Below are 24446 nucleotides of genomic sequence, written 5' to 3'. Positions count from 1 at the left end.
CTGATTAATCATAATAGTAGTGCCTGGGGTTGAAAGCTGCATTGCAGAAGTGTTGGACATACCTACTGAGCAGCTTCCAAAGGTAACAGAAAGGAGAAGCAGAAGGAAGGAACAAAGAAATCCCCAGACTGTCTGGTTCAGCCCTTAATGCAACTGAAGCTAATGCAGTGGCAAAATACGGTGTGTCTGTCCTTTCATCTTCGTGCTGCATATCATCAGGACGAGGGAGGATGAAACGGTCCATCCAAGATACTGACGTTACTCACATGAGAGGAGTTCTTTGTTCCCTCTGTACCTTTGCAGGTCCTGAAGGAGATCGTCCCAGCTATGTGTTCATAATCATTCCTTTATGTAACTTCAGTTTACAAGAAAGTCGAGACACCTCAGTCGTGAACAGCAAGCAGCAGCAGTGTGAAAGCAGAGTGGACTGCTCCTGGTTCACAAGGTGGTTTTACATTTTTGCATTAAAAGTGTGAAGGATTTTGCTTCCCGTTTCTTCAGGATTTCACAGAGAAGCAGCCAAGTGTAATTAAATATCATGTCACTGGTGATACAAACCAGCCGAGCCAGCCAGTACTTTCAAGAAAGAGGAAGAGGTCCCTACTGGGAAGACCAAAAATTTATAGTGAGTATATGTACACGTGAGCCTGTGGCTGTTGTATTCACACCTGTGACGATATTCGGGCCATCCCTGAGATGTTGAAGTTTCGTTTAAGTCTTTGTGACTCTTCCCACTTTGCTTTCAGTAAGCCTGTCTTCAAGCATGAAACAATTGTGTTTTCTTTCTCTTTGGTAGCTACAGTCCCTGGTGGGCTCAGTTGGTGTGTCCTAACCTTCCTACCGCCATCCTTTCCCCATGCGTTTGGCTGAGGGAACCCAGGGCTGTGCTGGCGGCTGGTGGAGGCTGGGCTGGCTGCTGTGTGCTCGCCCTGCACGGCTTTGCTCTGGGGAAACAACCCCAGCCCTGTGGAAACAACCCCAGCCCTGTGGTTTGGCCACTTGCAACGCTTGGGGCCATGTCTCTGCTCATGTACTTCTGGAGGGGTTTGGTACCTGAGTGCCCAAAGTCGCTTCATGCTTGTGGTGGACTGGCCCTGGCTGGCTGCTGCGTGCCCACCCAGCCGCTCTGTCACTGCCCGCCCAGCTGGGCAGGGGGGAGGACATGGGACAAAATGCTCCTGGGTCAAGGTATGGGCAGGGAGAGATCGCCCAGCAATTGCCATCATGGGCAAACCAGACTCAACTTGGTCAAATTAGTTTAATTTATTACCAATCAAATCAGAGCAGGATAATGAGAAATAAAACCAAATCTTAAAACACCTCCCCCAAACCGTCCCTTCTTCCCAGGCTCAGCTTCACTCTCCATTTTCTCTCCCTCCTCCCCTCGAATGGTGCAGGGGAATGGGGTTATGGTCAGTCCATCGCACATTGTCTCTGCCGCTCCTTCCACCTCACACCCTTCCCCTGCCCCAGCCTGGGGTCTCTCCCATTGGAGACCACCCTCCAGGAGCTGCTGCCGTGTCAGCCCTTCCCAGGGGCTGCAGTTTTTCATGGACTGCCCCAGCATGGGTCCCTCCCACAGGTGCCATCCCTCAGGCACCCCTGGCCCCAGGGGGGTCCCCGTTGCGTCCCCAGTCCTGCCCGTAACCCGCCCCCAGCCCAGGGCCCACTCTCCCCATGGGGCCGCAGCCCTCTGCGAGCATCCCCCTGCCCTGCACACCCAGTACAATTCTCTGCTTCGTACCTCAGCCCACCCGAGAGCTGTAACAACAACCAGGACGCACTGCCTTATTGCTTAGACACCCTCATGAACATACCCCAACCTGATCCGCAGTTCAAACAAATCCAATAAGGCAGAGGAGGTTTTAAAGGCATTTTCAATAAATTAACTTCTGGGTGGATGTTTATTAAGTTTTATGAAGTCATTTACTAAAATGTAACATTTGTTTCAAAAGATGCCTGAAATTTTTCTCTTGTGAACTATGGAAATTACTTTTATAATTGAAATGAGAAATAGGGGCCAAATTAAAAGCATTCCTTATTGCTCCAGGCCCAGTCCTTGTCCCTTTCCAAAAGGAAAGAGAAATTTGTTGACTCTCCGCAGCCTTTTGCTTTCCTTGGCATCGGTGAGTTGTGGTGTGATGCCGAATTGCGTGACACTGGGTGGGAGGGCGGCATGGGGGGAGCTTGGAGCTCTGCTTCCCAGGAGTTTGGCTTTTCCAAGAAGCCAGACCTGAGCTACAGAAAAGTGAGGAGCAAGAGGGCAACATTTTTCACTCTGGCTTGAAGGTGGTCTGGCTATCTGGGTAAGCCATGAAGGCTCCGCTGGGAGCACTGTGCCCTGCGCAAAGATCTCCTGCAGCCAGAGAACAAGGATGCTGCTGCGTGTTGTGGATTTTCACCGCTGAAGATATGAACTGCAGCTCCTTAGGCAGTGGGCTGAAAATACACCTTTTAGCAGAGCAGGGCTGAGTACAAAATAAAAGAATCCACAAAATAAATGATTTGGTTCTTTAATAATTTATGGTGTAGGGGCAACAGAGGCTCCTGCTGTTCTCATCTGGAAGCAGCACCAAAATGCTTTTGGAGAGTGGTGCCTTTTAGCTAGGTTTTAGAAGATGAATTTCCCAGGCATGAATGATTCCAGATATTTAAACTCTATTTTGTTGCTTTCCAAGCAACCTTTTCCTCGATCAGAAGTCAAAACAATAGGCTTGAGTGGGCAAAAACTATGAAGGTTTTGCAGATTTTCCTGGTGCTCAGATGAGCTGTTTCACAACAGAACGTTAACTGGGAGCTGCAGGGAGAATGGAGGTGACCGATTTTTGCTCATTAAGTGTAAGGACACTTCAATGTAGTGGGGGATACCCAAGTATTCTGTTCCCACAAAATTACATCTGTGTTAGAAAAATGGATGCCAGGAGGAAAGAGGGGAAGGTAGGAAGGGAAGTCTTACTGTTAAGGCACAAAAATCCTGCACTGTTTTTCAGCAACAAATTCTCCGGGGTGAGGGCTGCCTCTGCCACTGTGCACCTACAGATCCTAGTGCAATAAAGCCCTGACCCGCTCCATTTTCTGGGCAAAGCTGCTGCAGAAATCATGGCCAAGGTGCAACGTCTTTAACATTTGCCCTGCAACCAGGGGAAAGCAGGCAGGCAAGGCAGGAGCCGGGGAAACAGCCAGCCTCCCGTAGTGCCACCTGGATCTCAGCACAGCAGCTGCCCTCCGTGCAGCACAGGTCTTCCCCGACTCCCAGATCCCCACTCCTATACTTGAGGATTGTGCGGGCTCAAAGCCCAGGGATTCAGCCAAAGGCAGCTGGATGCTCTCCTGGCTGCTCCCAACAGCACAGCGGGACTGTAAACTAGCACAGACCCTCTCTGGCTTTCCCAGGTCTCGGGAGGGGTTTCTCAGGGCAGATTTCACTGATGGGGGTCTCCTTCAAACCCAGCTAGCCTTTTCCCCTATTTGTTTGCTGACTTGCAGCCAGAAGCAGCAGCTGATGTTTAGATGCTGTGTTTGGGGCAAACAGCCGCTGCTTGCAGGCTGTGGGAGAGGAGCACTCGGGGGCCCTTCTGCAAGAGGTGCAAAGGTCAGTTCAAGGTTGATGGGGTTTCACCAGTCCAGACCATAACCAGATAGCCTGTGCTGGTAAGTGGGCTGTATGATAAAGGCACAGCTGCCATTTCAAGCATAACCAGCCCAAGCCTTAACTCTGGATATTTATTTCTTAGGATCAATAAATGACAAAATAAAATAAAATACCATACAGTACAAAGGCTTTATCAGGAAATAACCATTCCATTACAGTTTGATCAGTAAATACAGTATCAATAACAACATGTTACACTGGAAGAGTGTTTCCCATTGCTACACAAAAGGATTTCACACCCTCTTCCTTCCCTTGGTCACAGAAAATATTACAAGGGAGACGCTGACACACTTTTAACATTCATTTTTTTTCCCATCGCTCTACAGGCCACAGAAAATAAAGCACATCAACAGTTTGTATTTCAGGAAAAAAAAAAAAAAGAAGTTGCACTTTAAAAAATATTTGCCATAAATACAGTATGTGCAGGACTATCAGGTGGCATGGCTGGAGAGGGGCTTGATCACAAAGCCAGGACACAGCATGATGGAATTTTGGCTTAGCAATTTCTGGTTTTGTCCTAAATGAATCCAGACTGAGAACAGAAGAACTTGAGCTGCAACGTGAAGAACCAGACAGATCTCGAGCAGATACAGCTTTGTTTAAACAGCTACCAGACAGCACGACCAGGAATACACCAGAGTGACACTCAAGGCGTTGCACAGGAAAGCTCCAGCGCTCTCATGCCCGTGGATGTCTGTCCCTGCCTCAGGGCAGGCAGCAGTGGCAGGTGACAGGTTCCATCCTGCCACATGAGCTGCCTGCACCAACCACACACCTGGGGTTGTATTTCACTCAACGTTTGATGCTATAAGGGCAAAGGTCCTGCTATCATCATGCTTACAGCACGTGTCCTGCTAACCCTCCTCACTGACTTTCCCATTTAATTTTCTCCCGTACCGGTGCAGCCCCTGAAGCAAGATCTCATGCACATCACAAAACAGGCTCAGCAGAGCGCTCAGGCAGTGATGTGTGCTGGGCCTTTGGTGAGAACGTCCTGTCTGGGGGAAATTTCTGAACAGCGTAATGACTTTGTAAATCTGATTTCACACTCTGCCAAATGGATGGCCCCGACAAGAACGCTGCGAAGAGAAACAAAACCTCAAAATAATATTTGAAGAGGTCACTTGATAGACTCTCTTCAGATGGGAATTTCTCAGAATCCATCTGGCAGCACTTCACATCTGTGGGTTCAACAGATTTTTATTTTAGTCGAAACAAACAGTTCAAAACACTTAGAGGGAATTTGCATAGATTAACAGCATGCTGCACCAAGGCTCACCTCTGCCCCAGCAGAGAGTTCAGACAAGACAGGAATACAAAGGATGGGAGCACATGTTTTGTCTAATGGCAAAAGCCACTTATATTCGATTAGGTTTAAAGCTAAACCTTGTTGGGTTGGGAATTCAACCATTGTTAAAAGGCATGGAAAGAACCATTTTTCTGATATATATACTGGGCAGTTTGTACCTTTTTCTTCTCCACGGTATCATGCTTCCCTTTACAAAACCTTGTGGTCTTGTAGTGAGTTATCCTCACTTCTTTTTGCTCAAGTGAAGTAATTCTCTAGGTTGATTATAGCAAAACCAGATGAGGAGGGGAGAGGGGATGAAATCAGCTGTAACTTACACTTCTTGGCTCAAGGTTGTCAGATTTGGCCAGTGAAAGAGGTAGCTTTGAGCTGCAATCTCTGATTAAGGCCATAGGCTCAGGTCTGCTCCTGTGTTAAACTGCAGGAACATTGCTGTGGAAGCCAGCAAACTGCTTGGATAAACCCCTCCAAACAGTGAGCTCTTCAGGACTCGAGTGGCCCAACAAACATTGTGGAAAGGGTTTATGGTAAGTTCACTTTGACTCCATCTTGTTCTCATTTTTACGTCAAACCAAAAATAAACCTACCGGTTTCTCTAAGCTGTGATCATATGTTCTGTAAGCTGCCAGTGTATCTCAGTAGTGAAAATCTAAGCCAAGCATTTTATGTGAAACAACAATTCTTGTACAGTGTCTTCTAAGATAATCAAGCACGTTTCAGCAGGTTGGTGTTGAATAAGTATATTAACAATGTTTAACATTTCAAAAGCAACTGAGACATGCAGGATGTTAAATCCTAATGAAAGTCAAAGCAACACACAGTTACAGCTTCTCTGGGAGGTTTCAGAAACCATCTCCCAGCTGTTGACTCTATTTAGAGGTGACGTTAAAAAAATTTGGGTCCTCTCCAGAAACATTGGAAGTGTCTTGCCTCGAAGGCCAATGTTAAGTGTGTGACATTAAGACTCCTCTTCCTCTGTTCATCGTGCCTGGACTTTCCCACAAGGCCATATGTACAGGTCTTCTAGAGCTTCCTCTTCCAACCTGCCCAAGTATTTCTAACACACACAGAGATAACATTTGCTGTTTTATCACATATTTCCTTCTAAAGAGACCAGTCTCCTTTTTTTTCTTTCTTTTTCTGTGTGTGCCATTACCTGGTTTTCTCACCAAAGAGGAGTCAACTGTGCATGAGCAACAAAAGTGCTTTGTCAGGTATAATCTCTGCCCTCTGTTTGGTACAACCAGGGCAAGAAATTACAAGAAGGCATGACAAAACAGAGCTTGCGGTTTGGCTGAATCAGAAGAAACTAAAGCCCTACTGATGTCTATTTTGAGCCCTTTCTTTTTGAGTGTTTCTGTGCCAGGCATTAAAATATTCTCCCATCCCTGGTAGGTGTGGTTGGAAGTCCTGGCTGATGGTAGCCAGGTCTACCATGGTAGCTAGCTCTGTACATCCACCAGGTTATGAACGCCTCAGAAGTAGATAGTCATCACTAACAACTCACAGCAAATGCCCCACGGGTGTTTTCTCTATGTCCGGAGTCCTAATCCACAAGTCCAGGGAGCTGCACTTGATCATCTTTATGAGTCCCTTCCAACTTGAGATATTCTACGGTTCTGTGATACCACATCTGTAGCAGGAGAAGTCACTGGTACCCAGTGGATCAGTAACTGGTCTCCATCATTGTGTGATGGTTCACTGAGGCCAGATCGACATCTCCAGCACTGAGACTTCTGTTATGTACTAAAGGTGCTTGTTCGTTGGAGTGACATGGCATGGACAAAGCCCAGAAAGCAGAATTGAGCCAAGTGACTCTTCTAGTTTGTCATTGTAAAGAGGCAAGCCCTTCTCTCCTAATGAAGTGTGGTGTGGACAGGGACACAAGGTCACCACCAGCAAAATCACAGCAGGGGTTGCCCAGGATGATTGGTTGGTTCCAGGCTCATGCAGGTCACCATCCGGAGGTGTGACATTGGGGAAAGCCCTGTAGCTTGTCCCATAGCCCTGTGATTTCTGGTGTTAAAGGCTCTGGAGCAATTTGCTGTATCACATAGTGGGCTGTTAGAGGTGGAACCATGTGGGAGAAAAGCCCATGCCACCTATCCTGACCAGCTGAGAAATTTCAAAGGGAATTTTCAGGTCCTGTTTCCATTCCTCTGGCTTGTTAAAAGAAAGTTCTTTTAGAGCTAAGACTCCCCAGTTTAGACCTTCTTATGTTCTCCATTTGCACTACCTGAAGATTTATGTGCGCAGACCAGTGTGCCAACAGCTCTGGCAGCAAAAAGAAATAAAAGGTAGAACAAGAGGCCCTGCTGCCTACAACTGATATAACCTATGAAACACCAGCCTTCTGAAAATGGTGAGGAAACAAGTAAAACTGGAATAAGAATGGGAAAAATCTGAAGGTCCCACAGAATGGGGGCAGGTTGCTCTTATCTCAGCAGCCTGGAGCCCTCATGAGCCTGGAGTTTTCTCACCTCTTAATGCAGGCCAGCTAACTGTTCTCCCTAGTAAAAAATGGGATTTGGCTGTATGGCAAAAGTAAGGTTTTCCATTTCTGTTCATTTTCAGCGCTCCATCTGGGCACAGTTTCTGCATCCTTGACTTTGCCAGACACTTTGTTATTTATTGGTGTTGCAGTACCAATACCAGGGGGTTCACTGTGCCAGGCATTATATATGCCCTAAATTGAGAGATGGCCCCCACTCCCCCTGGCCACAGCCACCCCAACCTAGGTAAGGCATCATCTGTTGTTACTTGATTTCAAGGAGCCAGAACAGGTCCCTTGAGCACCTAGGTCATAGTATTATGTCATAATGTAGATATATTTCTAAAATAACCACCTGGCTCCCTGAGTTTTCACTTGTTGTTCATTGAACATCCCATAGATGAGCATGTTCGTTCTCCAAAAACATCCCTTTCTGTTCAAAATGGCTTTCTCCTCATCAGACTCTCTGCTTGGTGCCACCAGGAGACATGATCTCAAACCCTTGGATGTGAACATGGCATCCCTGCATTGAGAAAAGGATGGAATGCAGTAACAATTTGCCTAAGTTTAACATATTTTGGCTTCCCAGTTAACACCGCATCTGGATTTATGCCAGACTGAAGTTACAAAACGTGTAGACATTACTCACAAAGAGGCAAGGCCAATGCTTTAAAATAACTTCAAAGTTATTGGCAGGATGAAGCCTATTTTTCCAACAAAAATGACTTTTCTAAACACATTTGTGTTACGTGAATTTGGAGACCATGCACGAAACTCACAGAGGCCTCTCTCAAGTTTTGACTCCATGATGAAATGCATTTCCCTTCCTCCTTTGGCTTCAGTATGTAGTTTCCCTTGTGACCTGGCTGGAAAATGTGTGGTTGCTGGAGATGCTGTTGGATTTCCTGGTGAAGGCCAGTCGTTTCTTCTTCTTCCTCCACGGCAGGCACACGAGTGTGAGTGTAGAGAGGAAGATCTGTCGGAAGTTCGCAGACACCAGGTTGTAGAGGATGGGGTTGATTGCCGAACTGACGTAGAAGAGGACGTTTGTCAGCATGTAGAAGTAGTGGTAGAAGTTGAAAAGGAAACTGGAAGAACAGATGAAAGATAAAAATCTAAGTAGAGTGTGGAGAACTGAAATAATTCAGTCACAAGAGTGAGAAACACATGAGCTGATTTTTCATCTAACCTTTCTTGGTTGGAGACGGAAGCTTTCCAATGGTGCATGATCCACCAGGAAAACATATGTATTTTCAACTGGTACTGGCCAAACGTAGGTCAAATGCCTCTACAAAGGTCTTACTAGCAGTTAGAAACTTATTTATGCCCTGGGTTTGGATGTGGTATTTACCTTGTGTTCATTTTGTCTTTGAAAATAGATATTCTGGAAACTGAGGAGCCAGATGGAAATTTGTTCCTCTGTCATACATATACATTAGGCTGACTTTTCTGGCTGCAGTTCTGGTCTACAGAGCCTGCAGAAGAGCCAAGATCCTGGAACAGATGCAGCGCTGTCCTCCCCCCACAGCTCATTCAGCAGGTCCCTGGGCTGTAATCTGGGATAGCATCCTCTGTTCTGGGGCAAGTTGATGATAGCACACTTTTGAAACATATCCTGACCACCACAATATAATGTTTTCAACTAGAGTTTGTTGAGAATGCTTAGCTTGGGGTTTTTTGTGTTTTTTTTCTTTTGGAAATATTGTTCCTTGGGACAACCAAGATCAGCAGCTTGGAGCTGGTAAAGCATTTATAAACAACGCGGGTCTCATTTTCAGGAAGATGTTCCCCAGGATCATTTATCTCAGTGAAAATTGCAGACCTTTTTGTTAGTCTGAGCACCGTCTAACAAAAGATGAATAGATGCGTGCTGGAGTACATCACCAGTCCCTCCACACCCCCTCAGCACTGCCAAGTACTGCGTGGCCCATCCAGCTCTTACAAGCAGAGTTTCTCTATGTAGTTGTGAAGAATATATATAGCAAAAATGTCTCTTCCTCAGGGGTGGGCACATACGTTTATAAATGAACATGTCAAGCTGCTGCAAGCTTTTGATCAGCTTCCAGACTGATAGTTCGCCATTCATAATATGCCTGTAAAATGCAATGTTTTCCTAAAATCGCTCATGGCTTTTAAAAGAAGAAGAAGAAGGAAAAAAAAAAAGGGAATGCAACCACACTGCATAAATTCACACTAACTGCAGACAGACTTCTCTACCCCTCTTGTTCAAAGAAAATGCAGTCATTACATAATTGATTGCTGCTTTAAGTGCTTTTCATATAGGAAAGCAAACAAGAAACAACAGTTTGTGCCAGTGCGTGCCTAAAGCTGTTTTCATGATTGAAGATAGGTTTTTGTTTTTACTACGGATGGATGTACAATTCCATTCAGTAGACTGCTATATCATAAATTACTTTTTTTTGTTGTGTTTGGAGTTTATGAAATTTTAATGTCTCATAGTTGCTCTGCTTTTTGGTATTAGATTTTTTTTTTTTTCTGGTCCCAGGGGGAACAGAGGTGTAACACCAATGGGAGGAAAGACACGTTTCACTGAGTGCATCTCATAGCATCTCTCAGGCTACCTGGGAGTGTAAACCCAGACAGCATTAGCGCTTAATTGGATATTTAAAATGAATAATCAGTTCTGTGGGTGCTTTGCTGAGGAACCGGGTCTGACGCAGCAGAAAGGCTGCACGAAGCTGCCTGTATGCCCTTGCACACCTGCGAACAGTGCACACGAGTGCAGCACAGGCATGCAATCATCCTAAATTCTCTGAGAATCTGGGCATTTACTAATCAGTGGCAACTGCTAGTATTTAATTTTGATCCACTCACTGCAAACCCCAGTAAATAACCCATTCCAGACTCAGCCGGCAGCACAGTTGTTTCCCCGCCTGTGCAATCTTTCCTGTCACTAAGGAAATGTGGCATTCTGAAGCTAAATTGTGTGTTGACAGGAGCTGCTCCATCTTAGGCCAGTGATCGATATCTCCACCACGGAGACAGCAATCCACTTCGAATATATAACCCCCCTGTCCAAATGTCATTTCATCAAGGACTGTCAGAGGTGAACATCCATCGCCGTTGTTAATGGGGGCGCGTCTGTGGTCGCAGCCATGGAAGAAGGAGGGGCTGAGAATGCATTTCAGCTCAAGCTAATGCTTCATTCACCCACATCTGGGTGACTGAGATAATTAAACTATGACTCTTAATTTGGCTGGCAAACCTAGTAAGAAATCCAAAAGAAAAAAAACCAATAAACAAACCCCAAACCAACTAGGAGGTTGAGGCATTAAAGCCCTTGCTTTAGAAATGCCTTTGCTCCCAGATCCCCCCCCTCCACCCCAAGCCTACTGGTGCCCCAGGAGCCCCAGTTCTCCCTGACCCCACACCCCATCCTGGCATGGGGGGAGCTCGTCCCCTGTGTTGTGACTCACTCTGTCCAGTGACTGGAGGGGACATAGCAAAACATGAGACGCCGTATGTGATACGGGAGCCAACAGACCACAAAGGCAATCACCACAGCACCTGCAAGGCAGGGAAAAAGCCCATTACTTTTTGTGAGCAGTTCTTCATCGTGGGTGAAAAAGAGACCTGCTTCTGTGCTGTTTATCACTGCAAACAGTTTTCCTAAAGCCCCACTTTGTTCTTCTAGTGCTGTTGTGCAAAGAATTAATAACCCGGAGGGACAGCCAGCCCGTAAATGTCTGCAAAAACAAGCATAACAGAAATAATAGAAAATAGCAGTAAGCACGGGGGCAGTGCCGTTATGAACAAAGGAAGGTACAGATAAACGACTGCTGGTGCCTAGTTCAGACATTGGCTTAAATGAAACTGCATTTGCATCTGTCCTTGTGTTTCATGCCCTTGTGGCACCGGGTATTTTGTAGAAAGTACATGCAGAGACAGTTAGTGTATGTTTTTCATCCAGGTAGACAGGGAGCCAGGGACACTGTAATCCCATTAGTTTGTTACGTGGAGCCACTGGCCGCCGTCCCCACGGTGCTGGGGATCATTAAACAGCATCGGGAGCTCCTTTCTGGTGGCAAGGCTCGTCCTTTTGTTCTACGTTTGTGCAATACCTGAGACAGTGATTACAAGATATTTGGGTCTGGACATTGCCATAATAAAAAAGACTAATTAAAGGGTAAGCGGATAAAGATAATGTTTTTTTTTTTTTTTACTTTCCAGATTCTAGCCAAGGACATCAGAAAAATGGAAAATAAAATGCAACAACTCTGAAGGGTAGAAGTACTGTTGATTAGAGTGCATTTGTCAATCCAGATTAAAATGCAGATGTATCAAGCAAGCAAGGGAAAGATTTGTTTCCTTTTGTAATGTGCATTTCAACCTCTGTATGACATGACAGGATTCTGGCAGGATCCTAGCAGGAAATAAAGAAATCTCAGTTAAAACATAACACAATAAAAGACAAGAAGAAAATCAAGGCTAAATAAAATAATTATGTTAATTTTTTATCCCAAATTTGCTCTACAGAGAATAAGGACCACATCACTCTTGTCCTTTATGTGACCTGTATGTAAAGTGCTAGGAAGCAGCAAAGCTCTCTTACAGAGCTGTGCACCACCAGTGCAATGCAGATTTGGCACGTGGAGGCAAAGGCTGCTGTTCCTTCTGCTTTGGGATTGAAAATATTTATGTGGATATGTCCCAAACCCAGACGCTGTCCTCACAAGGACTTTACCACAGCTCATACAGGAGATATGCAGATGTGTTTCCCTTGAAAAATGCTGTCCAGGAGGAGCAAGTCTGGCTGTGGTTGCATCTCCCCATCACCATTACTCAGCCAAGAGGCACAGGGAAGGCTTCAGTAGCAGAATGGGGAGGGAAGCATCTGTGCCCTATTTTTGTGGGTGTCATCACTAGCAGAGTCACTGCCTAATTTGTACAGAAATTAAATAATTCCTGGTGTCCAGATCCATACTCACAGCCTTACTTCAACTCCATGTACTATCTCTCTTATTAAACACATGCTTTTAGCATCAGCCTGCTAAATCCCAGAATCCTAGCCTAGAATCACAGAATCCTTTAGGTGGGAAAAGACCTTTAAGATCACCGAGCCCAGCCATTTACCCAATGCTGCCAAGCCCACCACTAATCCACGTCCCTGAGCGCCACATCTATGTGTCCTTTAACCCCCCCAGGGCTGGTGACTCCACCACGTCCCTGGGCAGCCTGTCCCAGTGCTGGGCCACCCTCTGGGGAAGGAATTTTCCCTAATATCCAACCTAAACCTCCCCTGGCGCAACTGGAGGCCGTTTGCTCTCGTCCTGCCGCTTGTTACCTGGGGAAGAGACCGACCCCCCCTGCCCACCCCCTGCTGTCAGGCAGCTGGAGAGAGCCCTCAGCCCCCCTCAGCCTCCTGCTGCGCAGGCTGAGCCCCCCAGTGCCCCCAGCCGCTCCCCACCAGCCTTGTGCCCCAGCCCCTTCCCCAGCCCCGTTCCCGGCCCTGGACACGCTCCAGCCCCTCAGGGTCTGTCCTGCAGGAGGGGCCCGAGCTGGGCACAGGGTTCGAGTGGCCTCAGCAGGGCCGAGCCCAGGGGGACGGTCGCCGCCCTGGCCCTGCTGGCCACACCGTCTGGGACACGAGCCGGGCTGCTGCTGGCCGCCTTGGCCACCTGGGCACACTGGGGGCTCATGTTCTGCTGGCTCATGTTCTGCTGGCTGTTGGCCATGTACATACGAGAGCATCTTCCAGGAATACTGGAAAAGCCATTTATTCAGTAAAGTTTTAGGCATGTGAAGGGACACATTTTGGAAAGAAGGCTGGAGGGTCTGGTTTTATTCTCTTGTCTAAGTGAATTCATTATTTCAATCTGAATATTTTTGGCTGCTATATGGTCATTGTGATCACAGATGTAATTCATCTCTAGATGGCCTGCAGCTCTTCAAACGCCATCAGGTGAATGAACCTGACCTGCATCTGCTCCTGCTCTGAGGAGCTTTGGTGGGACTTTGATGCGGACAGCTCCTAGATGACATGTGGCACAAAAGTGGGGACATCCACTGGGAAGCTCAGAGGGAGTGCTGGCTGCCTGCTTTGCTCTTTCACATTTCTGAGCACCTGCATTTGGCCACCTTCAGAAATTAATTTCTCTGTCGGATGGACCTTTGGTTTGCCCTGGATGGAGCAATCCACCTGTGACTGCCCAGGAGAAGCAGTGTAGTCCAGCCTCTCCCCTTCTATCCATCAGCCTCAGGCCAGCGGGAACAAGCCAACATCACAGCTCCAGTCCTTCTGCTTTCCCAGTGCCTGAGCAGGATTACCTGGATTTTCAGGCTGTGAAAGCAGCTTCCCAAATGGCTCCCAACACAAATTTGTTCACGCACATCATAATTTTTGCAGAAACCTCCATGTGCCAGCACTTCCCAGCTGCTTACCCCTGCACGCTGCTCTTTAAGAACAGCAGGACCTGGACTGTTTCTACAGCCAATTTTGAGTCTCACGCATCTGCCTGTTACCAACATGTTAAACGAAAGTGGTTTTCTCCTCATGAAGGATCTCTGTTTCTGTTGCTCAGACAATGCTGTGCCAAATAATATGAAGGCAGGGATCTATAGCAGCAAAAATACACATTGAGAAAAATATCTGCTTAACCTCAGCAAACAAATAGTCAATTAAGTAATCTGTGGTAATTCTGTAATATCACATGCAATCACTCTGCAATTAAAACTCTATTAAACACATAGCTAAGTGCATTGGAGACACTTATGGTCTGATTTGGAAATCCCAGCTGGGTAGCATGCTGTGCGGTTCTGTGCCACCAGCCTCTGCCACGCAGATTAGGAGATGGTGACCTGTATTTATCACCCTTAATCCATAGGTTTCAATTTTATCATACAAGGGATCAAGCAGATTTAGGGAGGCAATCCTGCCCTGTTGGGTCCCCTCCCCAGGGATGAATATGAAGCATGGGAATGCGTTAACTTTTGTCTAATGCAAAATGGAAGTATCCTTCTCTCCCAGATACCTGGTCCCTTTTGCTGCTGCCTTGTGCCTCCCTGAGCACATGCTTATCAAAACAAAAGCTGGGCAAAGTGGCTGCCAAAATGTTTTTTTCTTATTGTTATCAGCTCCTAGGACATGTTCTCCATCATCAAAGGCTTGACACACGGGTTTCTTTGGAGTAGTAAGATGGAACAGGTCAGCCAGCTGGAGCTGAGCAGTGGAAGGATATGACCCAGCGTGTGTGGTGGGGTGACTGTCCAGGATAGTGTTTGTGAGGCTGGAGATTTCTGGCCTCTATTTTTTGAACTAAAAATAAACAAGACCCATCCCTCATTTCTAATTCATTCAATGAAATTTTAATAGAAGCAAGGCTGCTTCGTGAACTTCTGATATTTCCCATATCACTTGAGGTGCCAACCTGTGGATCAGCCCACGGCTGGGGAGTGGAAAGGGGACTGGAGCGAGCTGGCCCTGGGGTGCCAAGGGTGCTGGGGAATGATCCTTCTCCCAAGCTGCATCTTTATGTCCCTTCTAAATCAAACCACCAATTTAAATGAGTATTAAAACCTGAATTATTGCATCCTGTGGCTTTCTATTTTGCCTCACAAGGGCTCCATTCTCTGCCTATTTGAACCTCATCCCAGGGAAGGAGGAGCGGTGGAGGATGAGCCCTTGTTTGTTTATCACGCAGGAAATCCTGCGGAGGGAAACATAAATTTTGAGTGACATCTTTTTCATTGTGCAAAAGAAGATTTAAACAGTGCCAGTCTTGATTTTCAGACTAAACTGGATGTGGAAGCAATCCTGGAAGTTAAATTATATTAGATCACACTGAGTATTTTATTTTACCTTGTGTGTATCCTGTGGCTGAGTCTGGGAGACAGCCTTTGCCCAGGGCCAACGTCTTGAAAAACTCACGTTGAGTTAGATGGGTGTGGAGCAATGTATCACACGTAAAAAGACCACGGTGAGTGTGCGGTGACTGGTTTGGCTGAGCACAGGAGCCATGCTCAGGAGGGATTTTCAGCCCTTCTTCCCTCTTCTGGGACCACCTGAGGCTTGGTGTGACTCAGAGCACTGGCACAGTGATGGGAAACACGCCACTGCTGCCGACTCACATGGGACCCCAGGGATCTGCTGCAGCACAAAGCACTTGGCTGGTGTTTTCCTCCTTGCTTTAGCTCCTCCATCCCCTCCGGGGTCATTCTGAGTCACAGCCCTGTGGCTCTGGGGTGGCCCTCGGTGAGGGTATCCCCCTGTCTCCTCCTCCTTTCCCTCCAGGAGATGGAGAAGAGAAACGCTGCTCCCTCTTTAAACCACCTCTGCTGTTGCTAAGGCCTCCAGACAAGCTCAGATACATCCTTCCTTGATAGTTTTGTTCAGATTATTTTGGCCAATTTATTTCTTTTTCTCTGCATTTCAAGGGGAGCTGAAACACATATGGCTGGGGAACAGCGTGTTGTAATTTCTGAGCAAAGGCAGGAGCTGTTCGGGTACGTACCGAGCCAACCAAACAACACCCCCAAGCCTCATTTCAGCTCATCGGTGGCCGTGTGCCTCCAACGCTGCCCAAGGAACGCACGCTCCAGCTGTACTAATAATGTATCTGACAGTGATGTGGGGCTCATGTCAGGGATTCATATTAATGGGAATGGCTGGAGAAGCAGTCCTTATGTATTCAGAGCTCCTAGGTTTTATACACTTCTTTAGTTGATGCCATTACAAGAGAATCTCTCACGAAGGGGAGCAAGTGTCACCGTGCCGTTTGATATGAGAGATGGTAAAAGCTGGGCCAAGCGTAGATGTAGCTGGCACTGCCTAGTTAAACCTCCAGGCACTGTTTATATTAACATGATTCACTACCTGACAGGTCATAGGCAATATTTATACCAGCGGGCCCCAAACTAGGGATTGCGGGAGCTGCAAGGGTGGGTATGAGCCTAGTAAAGTTAAAACTGCTTATGCTGGTATTTGGGTCACAAGGCTGCAGAAGAAAGGATTGCCATAAAAGTCGGTAACAGCCAAGGGAGATTGTGGGCCACCAGTATGCACCAGTAGTACTCTGGAGAGCAAAGAAGAAACTGGGAATAACAATGGGTCTGGGGAGCACTCAGCTGCTTTAGACACCACTGAAAACACACAGCATTTGCTGGATACAATCCCCCTGTGCTCTTGCACATATTACTGAGCAGTGTAAACATTAGATTTGACTCCTTAATTTCCATTCCCAGCAGCCAGAGATCTGCTTTTTATCTTTCTGTATAATTTTCCTTCTTTTTTCCCTACTGCAAGGAGGATGGTCTCTTTTTTGGATTAAGGGGTAGAAGATGCTGTTGTGCTTGAAAGGAGCCATGTTCCCCTAAATACTTCTTTGTTAGCAGCAGCAAGACAGCAGAGAGAATAGAAAAGCCTTTTGGCATGCAAAACCAACATATTTTACTCAGGCTGTATTCTCCAGTCCTGATTTTCAATGGCTTCAGCTAGCAGATTTGAAAATAGATGTGAATTCCTGCCCCTGCTCATGTTGGTGATTAAATTGTCCACTGACACCAGTTTCATCTATATGGAGCAAGGCAGAAAACCAAGGTTAAATCTAATCCGAGAACAGGCTCCAACAAGCAGCACGTCACTGCTGACCCAGTGAAAACTGGCGTGTCTTCCCCAGTTTCCTTCTAAGGTAATTTATTTTTTTTGGAATTAAAGAAGTAGTTGCTTGACTCCATTTAAACTTCATTTCTGCCATTCCGCCCAGGGATGTCTGGGTATTTGGAGGAGAAGGAAGAAGAAGAAAGAAAGAAAACTGCCCTTTTGAAGGATAGATAAGGGCTCCTGTCTTTTCTTCACCAGGTTCAAGGCTCTTTCTGTTTGGCAAGGTCAGGTATAACCCAAACTGGCATCCTCTGCAGCCCCTTTCCTCTTTCCCCTCCACTTTTGAGTTTCACTTGCTCTTTGTTCCTCCCAGAACAGCTTTTCCTCACGAGGGGACCCTGGGGCTGTATTTACTGCATACTTCTGCCGTGACGAAGGCTCTGGCCAGACTTTATGTTTAAAACCTGATCAGTTAGCTTTTTAAACACTCATATTGACAGGGTTTAACACCTGGAAAATCTGCTTGCTGGTCATGAGCAGCCCTAGAGTTGTCTTCGGAGATGCAGCCACAAGAGCCTGAATCTCAGTAGGAACGTCTCGCCAGCCTGAGCTGCAGTGCCAGCAAAGGAACACGTCTTGGGAGAGGAGAAAAAAGAGCCTCCCTGTCCCCAGAGGTGCAGCCGTTGTCCCTCTGCTCCTCGGATGGTGTTTACAGAGGGCTTCGACACCGCTCGCTTCATGTCACTTGGCCTGCTGTAAAGTAAACCTCCATGTACAAACATCTCTGGGAAATGTATACAACTGTTATATAGCTAATTTATCCTTCTGAATTGCAGTGTGACACTTCAGCTGTTAAACTCGGCTTCCACTCACGCTTAATGTCATAGGGGTTTTGGTGAAGTCCACTTGGAGTCGCTCAGATTTTTTATTAGGGATACAATCTGCCATAAATTTAGTTCCTTTCTTGCAAAAGAAACGATACATGGACAAATCTGTTTTCCTTAAAACAGAGGAATTATGAAATACAACTGTTTAAGGAGCAGACTTTCAAGCTGGTGCTTTTCTGTGTATTGCAGCTGCAAAGTATTAGCTATTTGTTATTCCTGTTTGCGGGACAGTTACACTAAATCTCACAGCAATATTCTCCTCCTGAAAAGGAAAGCTCAGATGTGGAACACTGGTGAGGAGAAACGAATGAACTCATCAAAAGATTTGTTCAGAAGGGGAATTATTAATACACAAATCAATGAAATACACGCCACACGGATACTTCATGAATAGTTGGCCTTTGTCTTGTATCACTTGAAGAAATGCAGAGACCCCAAAATCATAATCTACAAATTCTTAGATGTTCACTAAAAAATATGGTTTGACTTCATCTCCTCAAAAGCATCATAGCGAGGCATCACCCAGCCAGCTGTGGGAGACCGAAGGATATTCTTTTAATTGGTTAAACCTCTCTAAGTGCTTTATAATTGCTTTCACTAAGCAGCTTCTGTAATGGAGCAAATGCTACCTGGAACTGATTACATTTTAATAGGCTTAGGCAACGTCCACCCAGGGACGTGCAAAGCCTCCTCTTGATGTCCATCAATTTGCCTCACCATTGCTACCAGAGCTCAGCTGTGCCATTCAGTAACTCCTTCCTTCCACCCACGGTGGAGCCGATCTGACAGGCAGCCGGGAGCTGTTGGGGGCTGCTGGGGGGAGAACGGGCTGCAGGCTGGTGTACTGATGGGGACAATTAGTCCATGTCACAAAAACGTCCCCTTTCGAGAAGAAATTTTGGCCAAACAGTGCTTTCAGCCTGAGCCAAGGTCAAATACACCTCGATTTTTGAGCAGCTCTTTGGGAATGTGAGACTGAGATGGGGAGGATTTATACAGCCGCTCCATGCCTGGATGCTGTGCGCAGTGGTCTGTGCAGTGTCTGGCAGGTCTGACCTGCTGAAAACTGCTTATTCTGAAGGGTGCGTGTGTGCACGTGTGTGTCTCAGACTTCCTTAGGATGCCATCAAATGTTTGGTGTATCAGGCAATGCGACTGGAGAATATTCACCCTTCTGTGAAGCATCACATGGCACCCAAGACTCAGCTTCCCAGCACAACACAGCCAAGGAGTAACAACAAAAACTGGAAGTGGTTCGTAATTGGAGAAATGGAAGGAATACTGGATGGATGAAAGAGGGTACGAAACCTCTTGGCAGGAGGTATTTTTAGCAGCAGCACTGGTGCAGACATTTTCCTCACAAAAGAGCTGGGAAGCTGCCAGCGGCTCGAGCTCTCTCAGTTTGGATCCTCACACCTGGTGAACGCTGACAGCAGAAAGAGAATTACAATCAGCAATCACATGCTTAATGAATTAACAAGGTGTCTCCCAGGCAGCAGGGCTGACACGTTCCTTGATCCTCATCTCCCTAATTATTCTGTACATGACCAAAGTCAGAGAGAGCCAGGAAAACACGTATATGATACTAAAGAGGAGGTAAATGATCTTGTGGATGTTTTGAATGAAGCTGTTAGCCTGACCACTTTTAGCTCCTATTTCAGTGTAAACAAATCTGTAATCTCAGCAGATCTGGAGGAAGGAAGGAAGGTATCTGCTGCTCCGATCTCATCCAACAGCTCTGCACACCGTGAACTGCAAAAATGTTTTTTCTGAGCACTAGTTTTACAAATTCTGAAACATTTCACCCTTTAAAAAAAATCAAGCTCTCTGCACTTCTGCACAGGCTGAAGTTCATTTTTGGAAATGGAAAAAACTTTGACCCCCATGAAGCTCGGATTTTGTGCCAACAGTTTTATTAGCGTGGACAAGCATCATTTTTCTTTCCCCATCCTCCTCCATAAACTAGTCTAGACTGTGCACATGGTTTTGGCCGCCATGGATTCCAGGATAAATCATGTGCATCCTTGTGTATTTTTACTACTTTCCAGACAGCTCAGAGGCCTGGGTTATTAAAAAAAAAAAGTTGTGAGGAACAGGTGACAAAAGTAAATGCGAGTCAAGCACCTCCAGTAATCAAGTGCATCTGAAAAAAATGAAAAGAAGCAGGATTTCACACACTTGCCAGAAAAAAAAAGCCTTTCTGTATGATGTGGTGAATCACAGCCAATACTGATGGTGGATTTCTTATTTGCTGGGTCTTCCCCAGTCCAGAAAAGGAGCAAGCGGCCGCTCTCTCATTGCCTTCCCAGCAGGGAAGGGAGCTCAGTCCTGCTGCTGGGGTGGCACCGGAGAGGTGCGCTAATAACGGGCTGCAGGCTGGTGTATTGATGGGGACGGCTAGTCCATGTCACAAAACCGTCCCCTTTTGAGAAGATATTTCGGCCAAGCAGTGCTTTCAGCCTGAGCTGTAATATCTGTGCATCGCTGCCTGTGGGGCGCCACGTCTGATCCCCTCCTGCACCACTGCAGGCTCCAGACTGAAGCCCTCACTTTTGCTAACTTTTTCTCAGCTTTTGCAGTACATAACAAAAGCAAAAATTTGCTGGAGAAGAAGAAGAAAATTAAGCTTATTGTTCAGAGGAAGAGGGGCTGCTTCTCAGTGCCTGGGAAGAAAGATGGACCTGTGGGTGAGGGGTGCTCTCCCACTGCCACCAAGCAATGCCCGTGGAATGGCAGGTGGAAATTTAGGTCTCTTATTATTCAAGGAGGGTTCCTTCTTCTTGATGTTAAAAGAGAATCTAATACTAAAAGGAGAGAGAGAGGTGTGAGATGTTGTAGCACAAGTGAGAAAAGGCGCTTCTCACTTCATGGCAGAAGGCAGAAGCGTTAAGAAACAGAAGGACAGCAAGGAACCGAGTGACTGGCACAGGTCCTCGCAGGCTCGGCACGGGAGCAACGCTCGCTCACCCCCCTGTGGGTGATGGCTATTCGGGGTGCAGGCACAGCACACAGACACGGCCCAACAAGATCTTACAGGGAATTTCATGTCTTCTGGGTTTTTCTCTCCTTTCCCTCAGTAGGCATTTCCCAGCGTGGTGTTCCAAGCTGGGGTGCACGTGGCAGCTTGGCTATGGCGTGGGCATAACGTGCTGCCGGGATGTATCCCGCGTGGAAAACAGCTGGAAAAATCTCACGGAGGTTCTTGGTGCCTTCTCTAGGGATTTCTGTTCCTATTGAAAATGTGGCCTTGGCCAAAGCCCTTCAGCCATCAGCTAAGCTTTGCCATGAAAAGCACCGGTCAGAAAGCTTTCTGCTAACAAATTCTCACCATCTAATGTGCACAAGGACCCTCACAGTTTAAAATCAGCACCAGCAGCCTTTGTTAGATTATTCTGGGTACTATTTTTGAAGACCTTTTGCTTTATCATCTGTCAGTTTAAGCTACCAGATTCTTTGGTCTTTTCCTCAGCTTATTTAATTAAGCCATCCAGTATTTTGCAGTACAGCTCAATGCCTGGGTGCAGGATCTTTTATTCAACCTTTGTCTGAACTAAAGCTTTGCAGAAAAAGAAAAGGAATAAAACAATATATGCAAGGCTTAACTTGCTGTTGACTAAATCATTAAAATGCTGGGCTAGTTTTGCTTTTTCAGTGAGTCTCTGTGTGTGAGCAGGTCTGTTCTTTAGCTTTACATCTCAACAAGCTAAGGCAAAGGGAAAGGATTATTTGTGATTACTCTGACTGTGATTGTTTGGAAGAATAATAAAAAAATGCGCCTCTGTCTTCATCCACGGAGATCACAGTTCTGTCTAGTTTCTCCATGAAGTTACAAATATTTATCCTGAGCAGTTCATAAATGGCCAGTTGTGCTCCCAGCTATCAAAGTTGTTTGAGACACTGCATGAGCGAATGTGTGTGAAATATAGATGATGGTATTTTCCAGAACAGGGCTTGGGAATTTATCTGAAATATGTTTAGATAGCCAGCCTGCAAAGGGCTGCAGAACTTGGTTAAATATCATATAATAAGCAGCGTATTTTTTTAAAAAAATTCTGCTGCATACTTATTTGGTTTGGGACAAACGTCTCTTTGGATATTGTGATTAGGTGGGTCACAGTCTGCAAAACATGGGGTGCAATAGCTGGTGGGACAAGGTAAAGTGCAAGTCATGGAAGGATGCACGGTCCTTGGGAGCGATGCTGAGCTCATCGTGAGGTACCTGGCCCCCAGGAAAGGCAAGAGACTGGAGCCCCCTTGCCCAGAGCCGAGGGCACTGGTTCCTGCAGGCAGCACGGCGGCCGCCCTGCAACTTTCGCTTCAGCCTTTCACCTGTGCAGCGAGATATAGAGCATCGGGTGTATGGGACTACGTGAGGAAGGGTTTGCTATCAACTCAGTTTTGCTGAGGATACACTAGGAAGAGTCTGAATTTACAAGAAATAGGTATTTTTTTCATCTGAGTCATTCGGCTGTTGCTTTTTTTTTTTTTTAAGAGAGGGAGGAAAATTGAAATCTGAATTAAAGCTGTGATTGATAGTGACAAACTTTTCTCCTATATGTGTATCTTTAGAGGAAAACTGATTTTCCACACAGCTCTGATAGAGCAGAGAGCACCTTCAGAGCAGCTCCTGCTTCTGCCATGGGAGCAGGGGAAGGAAAGCACCACCATGGTTTCCAAAGTCTCTAACATCTGAGAGGAATTTGCACATCTGATTTACCATGGGCAATGCCAGTGGGGCTGCAGACCTTGTGCTCTGTGCTCACTCTAGCTGACCTCTTCAACCCATCAGATAAGTTTGGGTTTAAAACTACATCAAGCCTAAATCCCGCCGCAGCTGAAAGAGAGGTGTTCAGGCTGGAGCTGGCCAGGAACAGAAGAAACAGGAAAGGTAGATGTTATCAAGTTGTTTCTGTTTCACAGAACATGAAATATATTTAAATTTTATTTTTTTTCTCAACTTCTCCCTCATTGAGCACAATTAATTAAATAATAATTCTAGCTTCCTTTCTCTATATGGTTTTTACAAAAAATCCTTTAAGGGGAGGTTAGGACTCAGAAAAGTGACTCTGGGAGAAAAAGAAAATAGTGGAAAATAGAGGATAGAATTCCCTAGAAAACTCTTCATAACTCAGCCAGAAAAAGATGAAGAATGAAAGAGACTGAGAGAACAAACACATTTATTTTCTGCAGTCTGGGGCTTTGAGACAAGAACTGGGGACTTTTGATAAACATCAAAGTGTTTAGGGGCAATCTGGATTTGTAAAAAGACCTAATTTTCATTTAAAATATGTTTTGGGTGAAAATATTTACCAGTTTCAACCTATTACTCTTCAAATAACATTTACTTAGACACCTCTAGCCAGTTCCACGCCAAAGTATGTCAGTACTTACGTAGGACCCTGACGCCGTGCTTCAAGGCTTGCACGCGGCTGGGCTCCATGGACATGCTGAGCATCGTCTGCTGCCCGCCGATGGTGCAGACCTGGTTTTCCTGGGCAGCTTGCTTGAACATCACCATCAGCTGGTTGGCGATGATGGTGTTGAGCACAGAAATGACGACCATGGGGAACACGAAGGAGATGAAAGTGTTGGCCTGCAGGGGAGAGACGCGGCACAGTCAAGGGGTGAGAACAATCAGTGGAGCAGGAGATTGTGTTTTATTTCTCAAAGCAACAGAGAAACAGCCTGCAGTGGAAAGCTTTCCCCTCCTCTTACTCTGCTGGCTTTGGCTTTTGAAGGCTTATTGCACAGAGGGAAAACTCAGCCACCACTGGCATACATTCCTTCATGTGGTCAACACTCAAAAACAGAAAATGAATACACATCCAGTTATGTTATCTTCCCCCTTTCAGTGCAATTCATTGCCAGAAATGTCTCGACTGAAACATGCCATTGATCTTTCCATCTCGCAAACAGCAGGATGCTTCTTAGCTTTCGTTGTGCATAGCGTAACTTCTAAGTAACAGTATGTTATTGTATTTCTTTCATTACTATGAGCACTCCTTGGGATCTTTTTAACTTTCTTTTTTGTATTCTGTCCTTTCCTTGCAGATTTAATGACAGCGTTTTGTTATCTCATAACGAAATTATCCAATAAACCCTGTGCCTTAAAGGATTAAAATTGATCGGAATAAACAAGTGGAAGTTGTAACGTTTTTAGTCCAAATTATTTGATTACTACAGTTTTGATAAAATTAAATGGAGGATCAAATTAAGCAGTGATTGAATCAAGTGGAAGTCACTGTTTGTGTCAAATAAATGCAGGAAGGCTTTGTGAGAGCTTTATGGGCTGTCTAGAAACCCCGCCGGAGCTGAGCTTAACAAACAGCAGCCCAGGGAAATAGAGGCATGTGTGGGATTTTCCTGCATGTCTGCAGCAAGGCTGCTAGAAAAAGGTGGGATGGTGAGCTGCCATGCTAGCACGGAGGGGCTGGGTGCCTGTGGGGCTTGTCCCCTCCGCTCTGCAGCTGAGGAGGTGGCTCAGCACATCACTCTGATGAGCGTGGGACAAATCAAAAGCCCCTTACGTTTTTCAAATTTCAAAATAT

At 46.0% G+C, this 24446-nt stretch overlaps 1 protein-coding gene across 1 annotated transcript in view; it reads right to left on the bottom strand.

Annotated features, from left to right (window-relative positions):
* Positions 1-3719: 3719 nt before the first annotated feature.
* The window catches only part of NTSR1 (neurotensin receptor 1), a 64839-nt gene continuing 44112 nt past the window's right edge, over positions 3720-24446 (bottom strand). The window contains exons 2-4 of the mRNA XM_056355041.1: positions 23290-23491; positions 10890-10980; positions 3720-8540 (exon numbers count right to left, since the gene is read on the bottom strand). Coding sequence (XP_056211016.1) covers positions 8291-8540; positions 10890-10980; positions 23290-23491 — 543 coding nt within the window. The 3' untranslated portion in view covers positions 3720-8290. The remainder of the gene's footprint in view (positions 8541-10889; positions 10981-23289; positions 23492-24446) is intronic.

This window comes from Falco biarmicus, chromosome 10 (assembly GCF_023638135.1).
Source record: "Falco biarmicus isolate bFalBia1 chromosome 10, bFalBia1.pri, whole genome shotgun sequence".
Lineage (NCBI taxonomy): Eukaryota > Metazoa > Chordata > Aves > Falconiformes > Falconidae > Falco > Falco biarmicus.
This window is presented reverse-complemented; position numbering and strand designations above follow the sequence as displayed.